The sequence below is a fragment of the Herpailurus yagouaroundi genome, unplaced genomic scaffold, assembly GCF_014898765.1.
Source record: "Herpailurus yagouaroundi ecotype Mexico unplaced genomic scaffold, PumYag 387, whole genome shotgun sequence".
Classification (NCBI taxonomy): Eukaryota; Metazoa; Chordata; class Mammalia; order Carnivora; family Felidae; genus Herpailurus; species Herpailurus yagouaroundi.
The window spans coordinates 979,819-998,834 of NW_024412604.1; the positions used below are offsets into that span (position 1 = coordinate 979,819).

Consider the following 19,016-nt stretch of genomic DNA (forward strand, 5'->3'; position numbering starts at 1 on the left):
GCTCTCTGCTTTGGTTGCTAATGGGGTACCTCTGGGCAGGATGGCAGGGCAGTATCTTCCCCATCCCCCCATGCCCCAACCTGCCCAAGTCCCAGAATGATCCAGAGTGGGAGGGCATGGAGATTAGGCTCTCCCTCTGTGAAGAGGGCTGTGAAGGCCTTTGTTTCTCAGGGTAAGAAGGAGTGGTGGTGGCTGCCGGGCCCTGGAGAGGGAAAGGGGATGTTGCTCTCTCCGTGCTCTGCTGTGCGGCCAAGCCCATCCTGTCCACGAGTGGAGCCCACTGTGCTGTGTTCCCATCTGCCTCTGTCCTGAGCTCTGTCTCTCTGGCTAACCCCCAGTTGGCACACCCAACACCAGTCCAGCTTCTCCCTTCCCAGGGTGGTTCAGACTGGGCCCCCGGCACAGCCCACTGCCCCTGCCGGGAAGCTGCAGTCATTCTCACTGTCCCCTCTGCATGGTCCAGCAGGTTCCAGTCCCTGGCCTGGACTCTTTGCTGCTCTGCCACCCAAGATGCCTCCTTCCACCAGCTCTCAGTGTGCCTTGTTCTCTTAGAACAGGTGGAGAGGCCCCCCCGGAGGAGCCTCCCCAGACCAGGGTGGCCAGTTCTGCTCCCCTCCCAGATGCCCTCCCGGCATCTGTCAGTGCTCCCCTACCCCAGCCCAGCACAGTCCTCCCCAGTACCCAGACCCAGCTTTGGAATGAATGCGTTTTTTTCTGGGCAGACCAGAGGTCTGTGGGACATAAGCCCCAGCAGGTCAGCTGGCCATCTAGGTTTCTGTGGGAGCGTGGGATTTCATCTTGTCTTGCCAGGTGACCTTGGGTCTGTCCAAACCCTGGACTCCCTAACTCTAAGATAAGGGAAGCGACCTAAATGTCCTCACTGGCCCTTGTGAGATGGTGGATGTGAGGGACCTAGCCCTGGACTTGGGATCCCCCTTTCCCAGCTGGCAGTCCCACCCACCCTGGCCAGTCCCTTGCTAGCAGCCCCAGTTGGGGAGGGGCGGGGGTGGGGGGTGGAAATGGGCCCAGGGCCAGTCTGGAGTTTGACTGGTAGCTTCTTCAGCCGGGTTTCTCCTGTTTAATATAAAAAGTAGGGCCCGTAATTGCATTAAGACGTGTATAATTATCCCGGAGGAGGGGAGAGCCCAGCCCCTGGTAATTGCAGGCCTGCTTTGAACTGATAAACGGTGAGTGATTCATGTTTTCTTTGGAGTTCACATGCACTCAGCTTTCAGCCCAGGCCCCGCTGACACTGTGAGGAGCCTGTTCTCTGACTCCTGACTCCTGTTCTGCTTGGGCTCCTGTGCTGGGGACAGGGGTCGGGCGTGGGGGAGGGGCTGGGGACTCCTCTCCTGGCTGCCAGCATAGGTGGCTGTATGGTTCTTGGGGTGATGTCTGAGTGAAAATCCTCAAGGAAGGACAGGTGACAGCAAGCTGCGAGGGTCCTTCGAGGCAGCACGACCTGGTCCTCTTGCTGTGGGATCCTGGCTTAACCTCCTCACTTCCCTGAACCTCAGTTTCCCCACCCGAGTGGTGGGTGCGGGTGTTGACTCGGCACAGGAACATGTGGAGACTTGAGGCCAAGGTGAAGGAGCAGGCCTTGCTCTGCCCGGGACCTGTTCATTTACGCATTCATTCACAAAGCATCGGGCCCTGGCACCGGCTCTGGGAGCATGCGGGGAGCCAGGCTCCGTCTCATGGAACTGCCATTCCTGTGGGAAGAGCGCAAGTTGGGGAACAATAAGTAACGACCGTGAGCGAGCCCTGCGCTGCAAACTAAAACGGAGTAACTGGCTGACAGGAAGAGGCTGCCGCCCTTGGCTGGCAGGTCAGGGCAGACAGCTGAGACCTGAGCCCGTGTATGGGCAGGGGAGGGAAGGACATCCCAGTAGAGGGGACAGCAAGTCCAAAGGCCTGGCTGAGAGCAGAGGGGCCCTGTGCTACAGGGGCAGCTGTGGGAGCCCCGGGCCCAACAGGCCTTGTCTAGCCCGTTGCCCTGGACTTGGCAGAGGACACCTATCTTTTTGGGGCCTCAGCTTCCCCACCTGTAAAATGGGGCTGCTGGTCTATACGAGCCAGGGCAGGGCCCCTCCTAACTAACACCAGGAGGGTTCTCCTGCTGATGGCGCCTTTCGAGCATGCTCCAACCTTCCCGCTTTTGTCCGTGAGAGAGGATCTATTGTCATTTTAATTTGGGAAACTGAGGCTGGGAAAGAGGAGGGACTCTGGTCAGGGCCACCTACCAGTGGCCAGGCCAGGAGGAGAGGAGACTTTTGTAGAGGAAGCGGGGGTCCATGGTAGGATTTGGGGGCCGGTGATCTCATGTGCACTTCAGAAATGGGGCCCAGGCTACTGTGTAGGGCCTGGGCTGTTGATGGGTGTTTCAGGTGAGGCCAAGGGCTGTGCTTGTCCAGGTGGGAGAGGGGTGGGCAGTTTGGGGGAGACTTTGGGGATGACGCTGATGGACCTTAGCAGAGAGTGTGACCTGGAAAGTGTAAGTGGGGATGCCTGAAGCCTGGTGTGGGGGTGGAGGAAGTTGGGAACGCGATCTGATGGGAGGGAGGAGCCTCTGGCAGGTGGACGACAGCCTCTGGGCTTCTCAGACTGGGGAGATAGGACCACTGCTGAGGGGCAGGCTCGGGGAGCCACCCCCCTCCTCTTGGGAGGGCTTCCTATTTCCTGGGATTGAGGGTGTGGAGGAGGAGCTGAGAGGCAGGCAGAGGAAGCCTGGGAGGGGGCAGGGCTGTGCTGGCAGCATGGGGGGCACCTCTTGGCTGGGGTATGGGGATGGTGGGTGGGAAGTGTAGCGCTTCTGGATTCTTTCTTGAAGTGCAGGGCTCAAGATCCAGCAAGGGGCTGGGCCAGGGTCAGCCAGCAAGTGGCTCCAGGGCCAAGGTGACCCAGACTGCCTCCCTCCCTCTCTGCGAACTGCCTTCTGTGTGGCGATGGGCCCGAGTATCTTTGTCTGCCGTGGGGGTGGTGCCTGTGACTGGGAGCCTCTGTGGCCTGCTAGGGAGCACGTATCCCCCAAGCCTCAGGCAGAGAGATGGTCACCCACCCTAGGAGCTTGGAGCTGGTGGCAAGAGGAGGGGGTGCTCCCTAGGGCACGGGGAAACTCCGAGTCAGGAGGTGATGGCCTCCAGGTTGAGGTGTCAGCCAGGCTCCCAGTCTGGACCCTCGACCCTCGTCGCTTGCTTCCCTGCTCTTGGGTCCATTTCTCTCCTCCGCGTGGTAACGGCAGGACCAGGCATTGATGGTACATGTCTGGACACCAGTGGGTGTCCCATGCTACTCGTGGTGCTCGCGGGCTTGGTCTTGGGGACCCCTTGGTGAACCTCTCCGTGCCTGCAGGGCCCAGTTTGCGGAGGGGCCCTGTCTGCACCTCTGGTGTCTCCCTGTGGGTTAAGTCATGCCCCCTGGAGGTGGAGCATGGGATGTCCCCGCGTGGGCTGGGCGCACACAGCTCATGGGATGCACATGTGTACTTGGGTGTGTATGTGCTCTCCCATGCGTCCGGGCTGTGCCCACACACTCGCACCCTCTCCCGCTTATTCTCCTTCACAGGGCTGAGGCTCCCGGCCCCATGATTCCCGCCTCTGCAGGACCTGAGCGCCTCGGCCCGCGGCCCCGGCCTGCCATGTCACTGCCACGTCTGAGCCTGCGGGTCCTCCCGCTACTGCTGCTGCTGCTGGGGGGCGCACGGGCGGCAGCGGGGGCACCCAGGGCTGGCGGGGGGCCGCAGCCCGCCTTCCGCACCTTCTCGGCCAGCGACTGGGGCCTTACCCACCTGGTGGTCCACGAGCAGACCGGCGAGGTGTACGTGGGCGCGGTGAACCGCATCTACAAGCTCTCGGGGAACCTGACGCTGCTGCGGGCCCACGTGACGGGGCCTGTGGAGGACAACGAGAAGTGCTACCCGCCCCCCAGCGTGCAGTCGTGCCCACACGGCCTGGGCAGCACCGACAACGTCAACAAGCTGCTGCTCCTGGACTACGCCGCCAACCGTCTGCTGGCCTGCGGCAGCGCCTCCCAGGGCATCTGCCAGTTCCTGCGGCTGGACGACCTCTTCAAGCTGGGCGAGCCCCACCACCGCAAGGAGCACTACCTGTCCAGCGTGCGGGAGGCGGGCAGCATGGCCGGCGTGCTGATCGCCGGGCCGCCGGGCCAGGGCCAGGCCAAGCTCTTCGTGGGCACGCCCATCGACGGCAAGTCCGAGTACTTCCCCACGCTGTCCAGCCGCCGGCTCATGGCCAACGAGGAGGACGCCGACATGTTCGGCTTCGTGTACCAGGACGAGTTCGTGTCGTCGCAGCTCAAGATCCCCTCGGACACGCTGTCCAAGTTCCCGGCCTTCGACATCTACTACGTGTACAGCTTCCGCAGCGAGCAGTTCGTCTACTACCTCACCCTGCAGCTGGACACGCAGCTGACCTCGCCCGACGCCGCCGGCGAGCACTTCTTCACCTCCAAGATCGTGCGCCTGTGCGTGGATGACCCCAAGTTCTACTCGTACGTCGAGTTCCCCATTGGCTGCGAGCAGGCGGGCGTGGAGTACCGCCTGGTGCAGGACGCCTACCTGAGCCGGCCCGGCCGCGCCCTGGCCCGCCAGCTGGGCCTGGCCGAGGACGAGGACGTGCTGTTCACCGTGTTCGCGCAGGGCCAGAAGAACCGCGTGAAGCCCCCCAAGGAGTCCGTGCTGTGCCTGTTCACGCTCAGGGCCATCAAGGAGAAGATCAAGGAGCGCATCCAGTCCTGTTACCGTGGCGAGGGCAAGCTGTCGCTGCCCTGGCTGCTCAACAAGGAGCTGGGCTGCATCAACTCGGTGAGTAGGCGCCGTCCCCATCCGTGGCGCCTGTGCAGGGCCGCCGTCGGCCCCGCGTCCCTCAGAGGGTCGGGGCTGCTCCTGGGGCGTCAGCCTCCCAGCTTGTGCCTGCCGCCATCTTGCTTCCTTGAAGACAGGGCGATGGGACCGTGTCCACCAGTCCAAGAGCCCCTTTAGGCAGTGGGCAGAGGACTGACCATGTGCTTCGCACTGCCCCAGATGCCTGCTGCCCTGGCTTGTCTCCCTTTTACAGATGAGGTCACTGAGGCATAGTGACCAGGGCCACAGTGCCAGTAAGAGGCAGAGCTGGCTGGGTCTAGACTGGGGTGGTGTGGGTCCCAGACCCGTCTTCCCACTTAGTCTTCTGTCGAGAGGCCCTGCTCACCCTTGCTCTGGGGTGTGCGCTTGCTCTCTGGGCCTCTGGCTTCACCTGGTAGTGGCATTGAGGGCACCAGCCCTGACTCTGGGGCAGCCTAAAGGCATGGGCTCTGGGTGCTTAGTGGTCAGCAGCCACGGCTCTTGTCTCTAGGCCCCAAAGGGACCAGCCTGCGTCCAGCTGCGTAATGGGGAGCATCTTATGCACTCCCCTAGGCCGTAGGATCCATTGTTCAGGGGCACCTTGAGGTGACCTCCCCAGGTGGGAGCCCTCTGCTCTGGCTCATTGGGCGGCCCAGGGAAAGCCTGGTACATGTGGCTTCAGTTGTCCCATCTCTATACTGGGAGTGACACTGGTTTGTTTTCAGGGCAGGATGGGAGGGCAAAGGTCCTTTCACCTCTTGTCTGTCACATCTGCCCCTGGGTGGAGTGGAGCACCCATCAGGACGGGGCCGTCCTCCAGAGCGAGGCCCCCATGTGCCAGGCTGACGCGCTGTCCATCCTCCCCTGGCATCTCAGGGAAGGCATTTGACCTCTGTTATGCGTCTGGAGAAACTGAGGCCTGGAAGAGCAGCTCCTGCTGAGGTCACACTCAGTGCTCTTCACGGCCTGTGCCTGTGGCTGGGTCCATCCCCTCTCCCCCTGTCTGACAGCCGCCCTGTCTAGGTCTCTGCTCCTGGGACCACTTGGGGACCCTCGGCCCAGCTCCACCTCAGTGTTCCCTACTCCATCTGCGTTAGGCTGCAAACCTCAGACCCTGAGCCTGCTTCAGGGGAGCAAGCTGGCCCCCTGTTCCCCTGGAGCCTGCCCTCCCCCAGGCCCTTTCGATCTTCTCCGGAGCCTCACGAATTGATCGCTTCCTGTCCCTTCAGAAACCGCTTCATAGCCAACCTCTGCCTTTGCCTTTTGGGTGTGTTCCCTGTTCCCTGTCTCGAATAAGCCCTCCCTGTACCACACAGCCCCCTGGGGGCTGGCCCTTGCCCCGTGCCATGGGCCTGCTCCCCAGGGTGGCTGCTCTCCCTCCTTGGTCTCCTCTAGGCTGCTTCCTTTCTTGCTCTCCCCCTCCCACCCACAGGTTAGCCAGGGGGCCTGTGTGCAGCAGCTGTGTGGGAGATGAGCCCCACCCTGGGCATGTGCACCAGGCCTGGGGCTGCTTTGCAAGCCTCGGCTTCTCTGTTTGTCCAATAGGTCCAGGAATCCCTGGTCTGCCACATCTGTGCGGCCTGGCTCAAGCCTGGCCCCTCTCAGGACCCTCCATGAGCCCCTGCCTCTTTCATACCTGCCCCTCACCCCAGTTAGTGGGGGCGCTGGCCAGCCTTGGCTGCATTGCCCGCTGCCCTCAGGCAGAAGACACCCGGACCCCTGAGACTGGCTGCACGGGGCCGGGGTCTCACCCTCTCCCTTCCCACAGCCCCTGCAGATCGACGACGATTTCTGTGGGCAGGACTTCAACCAGCCTCTGGGGGGCACGGTCACGATCGAGGGCACGCCCCTCTTCGTGGACAAGGACGACGGTCTGACCGCCGTGGCTGCCTATGACTACCGGGGCCGCACCGTGGTGTTCGCCGGCACGCGAAGTGGCCGCATCCGCAAGGTCAGGGCCTGGGATGGGGGTGATGGGGCGGGCAGAGCCCTGGGGATGTGAGACAGCCTTGCTCTGGGGCCGGGAAGCCCAGATCCAATGCCAGGCGTGGCAACCGAGAGGGTCCTCAGCAGGCCCCAGCTCCCCTGTATCTCCTCTTCCATGCCCCTCCTGTGGGGCTGCTTTGGTGTCCGGCAGGTGTAAAGGCTCTGGCTGGGCCTCAGGGGTTCTGAGGGTGGGTCAGGGCACATGAGGGTACTGGCCAAGCCCCAACCCCCTGCAGCCCCCCAGGATGGGGAGATGCTGGCCCTGCTCTCTGAGGGCGCACAGTGACCTCCTAGGAAGGCCGTGGGGGCGTGGGGGCAGGGCACGCCCGCACGGCCCCCTCCCCTCCGGGGGATCCAGTGTCTGCTGAGGCAGCACTCTGGAGCTGGCGGGAGGCCCCCGCCCTGCGCGGAGACAGCAAGGCCAAGGGCAGGGCAAGGGTAGCACCCCTCTGCCCCTGCCCACCGCTGGTGGGTGCAAGGGGAGCACTGTGACTCCAGAGCAATGAGGGCTCCTCAGGGTGAGGGGTGGGGTGCCGTGGGGCAGGGCCTGCGTGGTGCCTGCATCCCCTTCCCTCACCAGCAAGCCTTGAGCTGCACGAGGCCGCCAGGGAGCAGCCGCTGGAGGGCTTCCCGGAGGGGGGCTGAGAGCAGCTGCCTGTGGGTCAGTCCCAACTTGCTGGGTGAGTGGGACCAGAGCAGCACAGGGCTGGCCTGCTGGGGAGGAAGTTTCTGGGGTGACTGTAGGGTGGGGGCGTCTGGGAGCCCCAGAGTCAGTCCAGGGGCGGGGCCTGGTAGATGAAATAACAGCTGTCCCCAGGCCTGGTGCTGACACAGCTCCCCGCCCAGCGTGTACCCGTGGGTGGGGGCTGGGCCTGGGACCAAGAAGAGCCTTGCCTGCTCTCGGCTTCTGCGCTGGGTTGTGTGGGAGGGGGTCTCCCTGTCTCCGCTACAACGGGTGCCCTGGGAATCATGTTCCACTGTTCACTGGGTCTGAGATTTTTATGAAGGGACCCCCCCCCCCCCCCGCCCAACTGCTCACCTCAGCTTTCCCATCTGTGAAATGAACCCGGATGTGTGGGCTCTGGGCTGGGGTGGTCCTGAGGCAGTGGGAGCCCAGATGTGGACTGAAGGCCATCCCAGGATGGGGTGCCCTGGGGTGCTGCGGGGTTCAGGCACCGTACGAGCCAGTGAGGCTGGGTGGCAGGTCAGCTCAGCCCCCGCTGCTCTCTGGGCAAGCCCCCATGCCCTCAGAGCTGGTCCTCCGGTGTGACCCACTTTCTTTACCCTAGTGTCGAGGGTGCTGTCTGCAGCCTGGGCATAGGCTCTTTCCCTTCCCAGGGGTGGGGCCCCCACCCAGCATGCACCCCCTTTTCCCACCCCAGGGAGGGTACATGGGGCTGGGGGAGGAAGCAGCAGAGCCCCTGGGGGGTGTGTGTGTGTCAGGTGGGTTGTGCTCTGGCAGGGCCAGTGTGGCTGCAGTGAGAACCACCCCCAGCCCCCGCCCCTGCTCCCGCCCCCCCAGGCAGGACTGTGGAGTGAAGCTTGCTTGGAGACACTCCTGCAGGGCGCCCTGGAGCCTGTCACCCAGTGGGAGGCTGGGCTCCTGGGGCTGGGAGTGGCACATTTGATGGTGGGTGGGCTGGCAGGCAGCTGGCTAAGGCACTGTCTGTGCCCACAGGCCACCCTGTAAGGTTGGGAGAACGGGTTAGTCTGGCCCGGCCTCCCCGGCTGCCTCACTGGCTCTGGCCTCACTCCCCTGCCCCAGGGCCGCTGTCTGGGTGGGAGTTCTGTGAGTCTAATTGGTCCTGCTCTCCTTCCTCTCTGCCCTGGTCCCACAGAGGGGAAACTGAGGCCCATTGTGTCGAGTGGGAGCTGGGCTTAGGCCCATTCATAAGAAAACCTCTGCTGCTCTTTCCCTTACCCACCCCTGCACCTGCCTCCCAGAGCCCTGTCTTTCCTGGACATTGGCTCCTTCCATCCCTGGACCCCTCTGGGCTGGGCACTGCACCATGAGTGTGTGGACTGCACCCTTTTAGGGGTACGTGGGACCCAGTGCCCAGGGGCTGCTGGCCTGGTGGTGGGAGAGCCCCATCATTGGGGAATTAGAGCCACGTTAGTTTCGAGGCTCCCCCATGAAGGCATGCCCTAGCCTTGCCCCATCCACCACTCACCTGCACCCACCCACCCAAGTTGAAGGGGGGTTTTGGGCAGCTCCACAGACAGTTGTTTGCACCTTAATCCCATACAAATGGCTGAGTTTAGGTGTGGTCTCCGCTCTCTCCCTCGCGAGCTCTGTGACCCTGGGGCTGGTTGTGTAGCCTCTCTGAGCCTGTCCCCCCAAGCATAGCGTGAAGAAGCCCAGAACCTGGTGTGTGTGTGTGGTCCCATTCGGGCATGCAGCTAGCTCTCACTTGTGGTGCTGCCTCTCTGAGACCTTGCAATAACCCTGCCATCCTTTTGACAGATGAGGAAACTGAGGCATATGGTGGCTGCAGCATGTGCCCAGGCTTACTGGCTCCAAGGTCCTTGCTCATGACTGTAGTCTCCTTCCTTGTTCTCTGGAAAGGAAACGGGGGCCCTGATTTCAGTGTCCCTTCTCTGAGGAAGCCCGGGGTCTAGGGCAGCCCCACCTCCAAGAGCCCCTCATTGCCCACTCCTGCCCTGAGCTGCCAGCCTTCAGGGCTCTTTCTTCCCACAGCCCAGCGCATCAGCCGGTGACTGCCTGGCCCTGCCTCGCCCTGGGAACAGGTCCGGCTTCATCCAGCTCCTGTGGGGAGCACGACTGTCCCGCTCTCTCTGCCTCCCTGTTGCCTAGGGCTCATGGTGCCTTTGAACACAATGTCACACCCTGGGGCCCCTCTGCGGGTGGAGGTCTGGAGCAGGGTGGGGGCTGGGGGAAGAGGTACCAGTCCCATTCTGCTTGCCCCAGCCCCATAACCTCCCCCAGGTCCCCTTGCCAGGCCTCCAGCCTTGACCCACTGTGAAGGGAGACCGTGCCTCTCCTCACCTGGGGCCCAGCCTGTGTCACCAGTTCCCTCTCCCTCCTGACCACCCCCCCCCCCACCTCTCCCACCGTGTCGTTCTGACCCACCCTGGGGGCGGGAGTGGCTCTGGTCCAGGGGCCTGAGCCAGGACAGGGCGGGCCATGGGGTGCCCTCCGGTCCAGCTCAGCACTGCCTCCTCCCTGATTCTTGTCCTTTGTCCTCGTCACATGCTGGAGCCTGGGCCCCGGGGACCCCTGCCCACTGCTGACCTGGGGGCAGGCCTGCTGTACTGACAAAGCCCAAGACACCCTCAATTTCCCCAGGCCTGGGTCTTCTTGGGCTTTAAGAAGTAACTGGTGAGCTCTAGGGACCCGGCTGGCCCTCTGCCGGGCCCCACCGAACGAGAACGAGCGAACATTGTGTGAAATTGTAGCTGATTAATTTAGGACCTGCCAACTTCAGCTGTTCAGGGCTGGCTGGGAGTGCTCCCTGACTCCCCTGGTCTTCCCCAGAGGCTCTGCCCGCCACCTGCCTCCCTCCCCGCCAACAGGGGCAGCCTGTCCTCCTGGGCTGATACCCCAGATCCCCAGTCCTGCGTGTAACCTTCCCCCCAATGCCCCAAATGGCCACCAGGGACCCCTGGACCCTGGCAGGAGTTCCCCAGGGTGGCCCCTGGTTTGAGTTCTTTTGAGTCCGTCCAGGTGCTCACCGTGGGTGGGGAGAGGACCCGCCCCAGGCTCCTGCCAGTGGGTGCCCGCTCTGCCCCGCCGTAGTCTGGAAGCCCTCTTAGACTCCTTAGACTTCTTAGACTTCTGCAGAGCAGAAGTGGGGACAGTGCCTGCCTCCTGGGCCGGGGGAGGGGCACCGCCAGGCTAGCCCTGCACTGGCACCATCCCTGCTGCAGGGCTCGGGGGCTGGGCTGAGGAACACAGCCTTGCCGCTCTGGTGGCTGTGCCAGGTGAGAAAGCGGGCCCCATCTGCCTGAGCATCCGGTTTTTCAAGAGAATCTGGAAATCCGTATTTTGTGTGAGGTCTCTCATTGTTAAGCATTGGCAACTAATGACGGGCTTTTAGAAGGCACTGTGGGTCAACCTAAGGGTGCTGTGGGCCACCAGTTTATGACCATGGGGATCTGGGCTGTGGCATCACTGGCTTGCAGGGTGCCCAGCCTTGGGATGGGACCTGCGGGATGGCCGCCCAGCTGGGCTCCAGGGCTGGGCCGGGCCGTTTTGGAGTCTGGCTAGCAAGGGGGCCTGCCTGGCGAAGCTCCCTCCTGCTGGGGCCTTGGTTTTTATCCCTCAGCGCTGGGTGGGCTGTGCCTCCTGGGGACATTTGGGAAGCCCAGGGGAGGCCGCCGTTCCTTCCTGTGTGCTGATCCTCGAGTGGAGGAGGAACACGGCTGTGGCGGCAGCACTCTGGGCCCCGGAGCCCCAGCTCTTCCCTGGCTCTGCAGCATCACAGCCGTGCTGGTAGCTGCTGAGCATCTGCGTGGGTTGCTCTGGGCCTGGGCTGCCAGTGACAGGGATACCTCTTAACCTCCAGTGGCCTCACAGCTCTAGAAGCTTCCCCTTGGATGCTTTTCCCATTCCCCTAGGACCCCCCCCCCCCCCCCGCCCCACTCTCCTTAGGATGCTGAAATTCAGAGATCCTGGGAGTCGGGTGGTGTTTCCAAGACCTGCATAGAGCAGCGTGGGCTTCTTCCCGGTCCTTGCACCAGGGACCTGTCCTGGGCCAGAGCCTGCTCTGCGCGTCCAGCAGGGGTCCCTGCTCCCCCAGCCCAGGTCTGTGCGGGAGGCTGACTGGGGAGCCCCTGAGGGGCTGGGGGAAAGATGTTGGCCCTGAGAGAGATCCTGGGCAGGACCAGGCCCCCAGCCCCCGAACTCCTCAGCGGCAGGGAGTGGCACCACCTCCCTGGATTTGTATCTTGTGTGGCAGGGGGATGCCCTTGACTCCCAGTGACCTGACCTCTAGAGACCTACAGAAGCTCCAAGGGGCAGCCTGCACCGTTGGTGACCGTGCCTGCGGGTGTCCTCATCATGCTGGAACGTGAGCCCTGAGCACAAGCACGCGGCTGCCTGTAGCGTGGCGGGGGTGGGGTGGGGCAGGGAGGTCCGCGGCCTCCTGCACGTGCCTAGTGTATGACTGATGTCCACTCTCAGTTGTGATGTATCTGCAGGAAAGTACACAGCAGTGGGTGTGCGGCCTGGAGTGTGTCACTGGAAGCATGCCAGGCCCCCTGTCCCCAGGAAGGTCGCTCCCTCCCCCAAGGATCACTTTACTGGTTGACCTCCGTCCCTAGGGCTGTTGTGCCAGTTTGGGGTTTTCTGTGGGTCATGTAGCACGTCGTCTTTTGTCTTCCTTGCTCATTGCCGTTGGTGGGGCTCGCCCGTGCTGTCGTGGGCAGGCCTGCTCCGTTCTGTGTCGTGATGACATCGTGTACTGCAGACCTGCGTGCACGGGGCCCTCCCGCCTGGGGCAGGCCCAGCATTGTTCCCTGTGGGTCTGCATTGGTGGTGCTGCCACGTGAATTCTGTGGCACAGGCTCCGCGCGTGCAGGGCCGCGTTGCTGTTGAGTTTCCACCTGGGAGCAGGGCCGCTGGGCCTCTCTTCTCCTCCTGTCCTGAAGCTCTAGGACTGTCGGTGTTGCCATTTCCAGGATTAGGTGTGGTACTGCCTGGCCGAGTGGTTGATCTCATACAGCCATGCTTGGGGCAGGTTACTGGGTCCTGGTGGAGTTCTACCCTCCAGAGTGTTGTTAGTGGAGAGTAGACGGGTCCTGGCCGCCTGCTTCCCGTATGTCTTAGTTGCTGTGCCCGTGGGTCACTGTGGGGCACTGCCCCTTCCTGCTAAGGACGTGGTCCCTGGAACCTTTGGTGGTATTGCCCGGTACTCTGGGGGACGTGTGTGTGTCCTGGGGACGACATGCTATGCTCTTTCTGGTTCTCCGGGCCATAGCACCAGAGGGCGCAGGGGCCTCTCATTCCCGCCCTGGGTCTGTCTAGTGACTCCCCTGCCCTTTGTCCCAGAACCAGTGCCAGCACTGCTTTTCTGCCCCTGCGTCTGTGGTCAGCAGTCGCCCACAGGCATGCATGGAGGGTCCCGCCCCTGGCCCTACACTACAGGCCCACCTTCCTGCGGGGTCTGGCCAATCAGGCCTTAGCCACAGCAGGGGCGTCTAGGCATCTTTGACGAGCATGATGCTTTCGGCCACAGGCAGGCAGTGGCCACCCTGTGCCCAGCCGCGTGTGCGCCTAGCTGTGGGCCTGGCTTGGTGGAGGTGGCCTCATGAAGGTCCAGGGTTACTGCCTGCAGTGTGTAGTTCCCCTGCCCATGGACAGATAGGTCCCTGACTTCCACGACCTGTCCTCTAAGGGGTCAGGGCGTGGGAACCTGTGGCATTGCAGCAAGGTGGGTACAGAGACTAGAACAGCCCCACTGAGGGGTCTTCCAGGAAGGGCATTCTGGAAGGAGAGAACAGTAGGGCCAAGGCTCGGGCCGTGTGATCTGTGTTGCCTTGTGGCCCAGCTTTGTGTGGCCTCCATGGCCGTGGGGCAGATTCCCCAGGGTGGTTGTGCACCTCGACCTCATGGCAGCATCTAGCCTTGGGGGCCCAGTTCCCAGGCAGCTTTCCAAGCAGTCTTTCCTCCCCTACTGTTGGAACCACGAGCTTCTGAACTCTAACACAGCCCCGTGAGGTGGATTTCTGCTGGCAGATGAGGAGACCAAGGGTCAAAGAGGACCACTGTTTATGTTGGTTGGTGTCCGCTTTCCTCTGTGTTGAGGGCTAGGGTTAAAAAAGACAAGATTCTTGGGACTCTCCCTCCCAATCTCGCCAGGTGTGTTTGGCCCAATTAGAGCCATTGGGCCTCCTGCAAATCATGTTTTAATTACCCAAGTACTGCCAAGAGGAAATTGTTAATTGCTTTTCCAATATCAAATTCCTCCTGGCCTTTGTGAGAATGGTCCCAGGAAGGGGCCTGGAGCCTGCCCCCAGCTGGAGGGAGTGGGGGTGGTGGGGGGAATCCTGTGGCAGCTGGTGAGGGGATGAGAGGGGCCCAGGAGCTGGGTTCACCCACACGGCCACACGGCCCTGACCGGGAGAAGGAAGATGGGCTCCTTCAAGGAGAGAGGGCAGCCCCTCCCAGGACCACTCTGCTGCCCAGGGGGCTGGGAGTAGGCTGGGCAGCTGTATGTACTAGAGGAGGAAGACACCCATGGGGTCCCAGCCCTGTAGCCGGTTCACTGGCTGCTGTCCTCCCATCTTTTGCCTGTCCCATCACCTGGGGTCCTATTCACCTGCTCTCTGGTTTAGTCAGCGCACCGCTATTCCACAGATAGGGACATGAGGGCCGTTATCTCGGGATGGGCAGAGCAGGGAACTCTTTCCTTTCCCTGGTCGGGTCCAAGCTGGGCAGCCCCCTGCCTCCGGGCGGCTAGGGCGCGTGCCGGCCTTGGCAAGCGGCCTGCGTGGCCCAGACATCCTCCCAGTGCCCCCACCCGCCCTCAGCACAGAGAATGGGCTCTTTGTTGGATCTGGGCTGGACGGACAGCTGACCTGGCCAGGCCGCAGCAGTTGGCGAGAGCCACGCGGTGATGGGTGCGGGGGCAGCCGGCTGGGCCGGCCTGGGGTTTAGGCCCCAGGGCCAGGGGCTGCCCACCTGCCACTGGCTACCTCCCGTTGGCCCTGCACAGGGCTCTCTTTGCAGGACCCCCCCTCACCCCCTACCGTGTGTCCTGGGTCCCAGGACCTGTTGGCCTGGGGTGAAGGTGAAATTGCATGCTGGCCTGTCTGTGGGAACAGGCGGTTGATGCCTCGTGGTGGTGGTGCGTGTGTGGCCCAGTGTTTTTCGGTCCTGGCACCAAGAGGTTGCTGGGGCCAGGCCCCTCTCTGGGGGCATTGACAGCCCTTGTGCCTCAGCTCAGAATGTAGGGGACTCCCCCACGTACAGAGGTACAGGGGAAAAAAAACCCAGGTTGGAGAAGTGGGTGAGCCAGAGGGCTGGGCCAGAGGCTGGACGGGGGTGGCTCTGTCCCTCTGGGTCAGAGCCAGGGGCAGGTGGGCGCCTGGGCGTGGTGTAGCCCAGCAGGCATGCCCTGGGAGGCTGGCCACCTCCTCTCCAGCCATCTAGGCAGGAGGATGAGGCATCCTTTCTCAGCAGGTGTGGGGAAGGGCACCAATGGCAGAGGGACAGAGCCGAGTTTGGACCCTGAGGTTCTTCTGTGGTGGGACATGGGAGGGAAGGTGGTCGTGGCTAGTTGTGGAAGGTTCTGGTAGTCTTGGGGAAGGGTTTGCAGAGCACAGAGGTGACAGCTGGAGGTGGGAGGGAAGATCCCAGGGGATGCCGGAAGTCTCTCCTGTGTGTGCTGCGGGCCGGCTGCCCCAGGGTGGGCCATCCCCAGGTGGGTGGCCCTCGACTGGACAGCTGTGCGCAGGGGAGTGGTATTGGCACGTGCGCTCTCGGCGGCGTGGCATATGTCCTGCTGTCCTGCCAGCCGCCTGGCCCCGTGCCTGCCCTGCACGCCCCTTGTCCCTGGAATGCCTTCCTGGCGGCATACTGCATCCCTCCTCCCGCTTTTGGAGCAGACTCTATGTCCCCAGGTGCAAGTGGCAGTCCAGGGCCTCGCAAGTCTCGGTTCACCTGTCTGTGCTGCACGGGCCCTGCAGCTTGAAAACCAGCTGTGACACAGCAGGCATGTCCCGAGCACTGGTCTTTGCTGGGTTGGACACCTCCTGCCCATCCGACAGTCACACATGTGCATGCAGGGGCCCTGCTGAGCCTGGACAGTGGCCACTCAGTATACAGTGTAGAGCCTGTCACCCACGTCACATCCACCCACGGGCCTGCCAGCTGTGCCTCCCTGGCACCCCCACTTACTCTGCTTTCTCCAGAAATGTCCCGGCTCCTTGGGGCCTGCCTCTGCGTGTCTGAGGGCCGGGGCTGCCCCGTGCTGGGCAGATGGGTGGACAGATGGATGCGTGGCGGATGGACAGCTGGACATGCACGCTCCCCACTGCAGCTGTTGGGTGCCACCTGTTGGAGTCAGCGTGCTGCCGGCCCAGGGGCGGGGCGTTTCAGAGTCTGGCTCTGGCCTGCCTCCTCTCTTACATCCCCTAGGATCCTGCTCTCTGCCTGCCCCTTTTCATGGCCCCTGCTGGTGTGCTCCCTGGTTGTGCCCTTCCCTGTAATGTTTCCCTTGTCCCTGCTGGGTTGTGAGTGCCCCTGGATAGGACGTCCACGCCCCAGCCCATGCCCTCAGCCCTCAGTAGGGAGGGAGACGGCAGGCCTGGTAGAGGGGGTTGGTCAGAGTCAGCACCATATGGACACTGGTGGTCCGTGTGTCTCGGTGAGGCAGGGCCCCTCCAGTTTCCCTGTTCAGCAGACACTTCTTGAGCGCCCCCTGCATGCAAGGGGCTGAGGTCTGGTCAGGCCAGGCTGTCAAGGCCTCCTGGGTAGCCGTCCCCCGTATCTGGTTGTGGGGGGGGCCAGGCTTGGGGCACTGGGGGAGGGGGCCTGGTGCTGGGAGGGCTGGGGTCTGGCCTGGGCTTCTGGGTGGCTGCAGGGGGCACCTGCAGGGAGGGGGCACAGGTGTAAGGCAGGGCTCTGGGAGAAATCCAGAGTCCTGATTTGATCAGTTGGGCTGAGACTAGGGCTGGAGATCTGGGTCCCACGGGTGCACCGGCCTGCACACAGGCCCTGCCCTCCTGACCTCCTTGTCCCCTGCTTCCTGGCCACTGTCCAGGCTGGCCTTGCCAGGCCTGGGTTGTGGCTGCTGGGGTTTGGTGATTGCCTTGAGGTCCAGCCGCCTTCTGTCCCCTCTTCTTGGCACAGTGGCTTGGTCCTTATTTGATTCTCAGAGCAGCTCTGGCAGGGGGAGTGGTGCCTGTCGTCACCACCTCACAAGTAGGGGAATAAGCAGAGAGCGGGTCAGCGTGCCATGTCGCTTGCACAGCTGGGTGTCTGTGCTGGGCCTTGGGTCCAGGCAGTGTGGGTGTCCAGAGGTGGCACTGCTGGCCTCCCTGAGCTCTCCTGTGGCTGCAGACTCCCCGCCAGCAGCAACTGCCCACCCCCGAGGGCAGAAGGTTCGTGGGGCCGGCTGGGTCCAGGTTGGGGTCCCGTCCACGCTCACCCGCAGGGGCGCTGAGGCTGGGCTGCCACGGCCCCTCACCCAGCACCCCTTCTTCCTGGAGGCTGTGGGCCGAAGCCACTTGGGCAGCTCCAGGCCGGGCCTGTGGCCGCCTCCCCCTGCCCAGCTCAGGGCTCAGCTCTTCCGGGTCTGGTTTGACTTAAGCCTGCCTGCCTGGCTGGGAGGCAGCTGAGCGGATGTGGGGGGTGGCCTCGGGCTCTCAGGAATGCGGCCCTCCCCCTCTCCCTCAGCCGGCAGCCTCTGGCCCAGAGTCACAGCGCCCCACCCTGGCTGGCCGCCCTCGGCCAGCGCAGAGCGCAGGGAACGTGTTCGCCAGCTCCACGGGCCACCCCCACCAAGGAGACCTGCCCTGTCCTGTCAGTGTGGGGGTGCAGAGGAGGGGTGCTGGGCTGAGCCTGGGGCGAGGCGGAGGTGGAGAGGTGGGCTGGCTGCTGGGTCACAGCCAGAGAGGGGCGGGCCTGAGCAGGGCTGGCCACCTTGTGCCCTGGGAGCCTGCCCGGGACTGGCGGAGCTGGGCAGACGCCGCCCCATGAGTCCCGTCTCTGGAAAGCCCCCTGGGTCTCTCTGTTAATTAAATACATTTGTTTGGTAAAAGCAACTAAAAATACTTGCAGCATCGTAAGCTGCAGAGAAGAGCTGGCTAATTAGCGCCCGGTTTGTTTGGGATCTGGAATATATTTCCATGCCGATGAGACGCCTGCCCTCCTGCCTTCTTGCTGGGGTGCACCCCACTCCACGACCTCACCGGGGCCCCCCCCCTCCCATGCCACCTCCCTGCCCTGGAGCCTCCTGGTGTCACTTCTCAGCCACACTGGACACCTCACTGTCCCTGAAGGCCCCTGCTGCCTCTTCGTGCCTTTCTACCCCCTGCACAAATATGCCTTCCTCTGGGGCACCCAGCCTGGCCCCAAGGAAAGTGGGACCCCTGCCACTTTTGTGCAGGGCTTGGCTGTATAGCCGGTGACGGGTGGTGGGTTGTGGTTGTTCTTGTGGATGAAGGGGCTAGGTCAGGACTTGCCTACAGGGCTGAAGTTTGTCCCCCATGGCCGTGGTGTGGTTGGAAGCCTTAGCCTTATCCTTGCGGGGCTTGGGGGGCAGCTGGGGGAGGGGTTCCAGACCCCTGACCTTAAGTAGGTGTGGGGCTGGGCCAGCGTTGGCCATTGCTGGCCTAGCCCCACTTAATCCCTCACTGCCACAGATCCTGGTAGACCTGGGAAACCCTGGTGGCCGGCCAGCCCTGGCCTATGAGAGTGTGGTGGCCCAAGAGAGCAGCCCTATCCTGCGTGACCTGGTCCTCAGCCCCGACCGCCAGTACCTCTATGCGATGACTGAAAAGCAGGTGGGTGACCCACTGCAGGACACGTTGGGGGGTGGGTCTGCCCCCATCATTGGTCCACTCTGTCCACCCTGGCTCCAGATTTTCCCCGGTCAGACTTGGAATTCTCAATTTCTCCCTGAACAGTTGCATATCCACAGGAACAGATACTTGAATAAGAGCTTTGTGGGAGTATTGGTGTCATTTGAGGACTGGGAGCATACATCTGGGGCCCCGAATTCTCGGGCTGCGGGCCTGCACAGCACCGGCCTCATCTGCCCATCTCCATGGGGTTGGCACCTGGCCTGGCCCACCTTATCGAGGCCGTGCATTTGTGTTCCCAGCCTAGCGCTTGGAGCCAGCCTCTGACCTTCTCAGCCTGGTGACCGCATGCCCCTCTCCCAGCTGTCATGTTATTCCACTTCTCTGAGGACCTCAGTGCCATCCAAGCTGGCGAGGTCGGGGTAAGAGGGGCCCAGCCTGCCTCTGTGCTTAGGACTGGAGTTGATGAGCCCAGGCTCCCTTGAGGAACTCAGAATCCAGACAGATGGGAGAGTGACTCTGGCTGGAGCGGTCAATTCCTCCCTGGATGTCTCACCTGCACTGACTTGCTTGCTCCTTGACTGCTGCCTACTAGCAGAGGGCCCTGGCCTGTTTAGCCTGATTTGGCCAAGTCAGGGTCACCCAGGACTAGCCTTTGAATAGACCATGCTAGAAAGCGGCCTGAAACGGGGGCCCCGCTCGT

The 19,016-nt window shown here is 62.9% G+C and overlaps 1 protein-coding gene across 1 annotated transcript in view; it reads left to right on the top strand.

Annotated features, from left to right (window-relative positions):
• The first annotated feature begins 3,458 nt into the window (after window positions 1-3,458).
• PLXNA1 (plexin A1) overlaps window positions 3,459-19,016 on the top strand; it is a 43,940-nt gene continuing 28,382 nt past the window's right edge. The window contains exons 1-3 of the mRNA XM_040463286.1: window positions 3,459-4,822; window positions 6,609-6,791; window positions 18,155-18,295. Coding sequence (XP_040319220.1) covers window positions 3,467-4,822; window positions 6,609-6,791; window positions 18,155-18,295 — 1,680 coding nt within the window. The 5' untranslated portion in view covers window positions 3,459-3,466. The remainder of the gene's footprint in view (window positions 4,823-6,608; window positions 6,792-18,154; window positions 18,296-19,016) is intronic.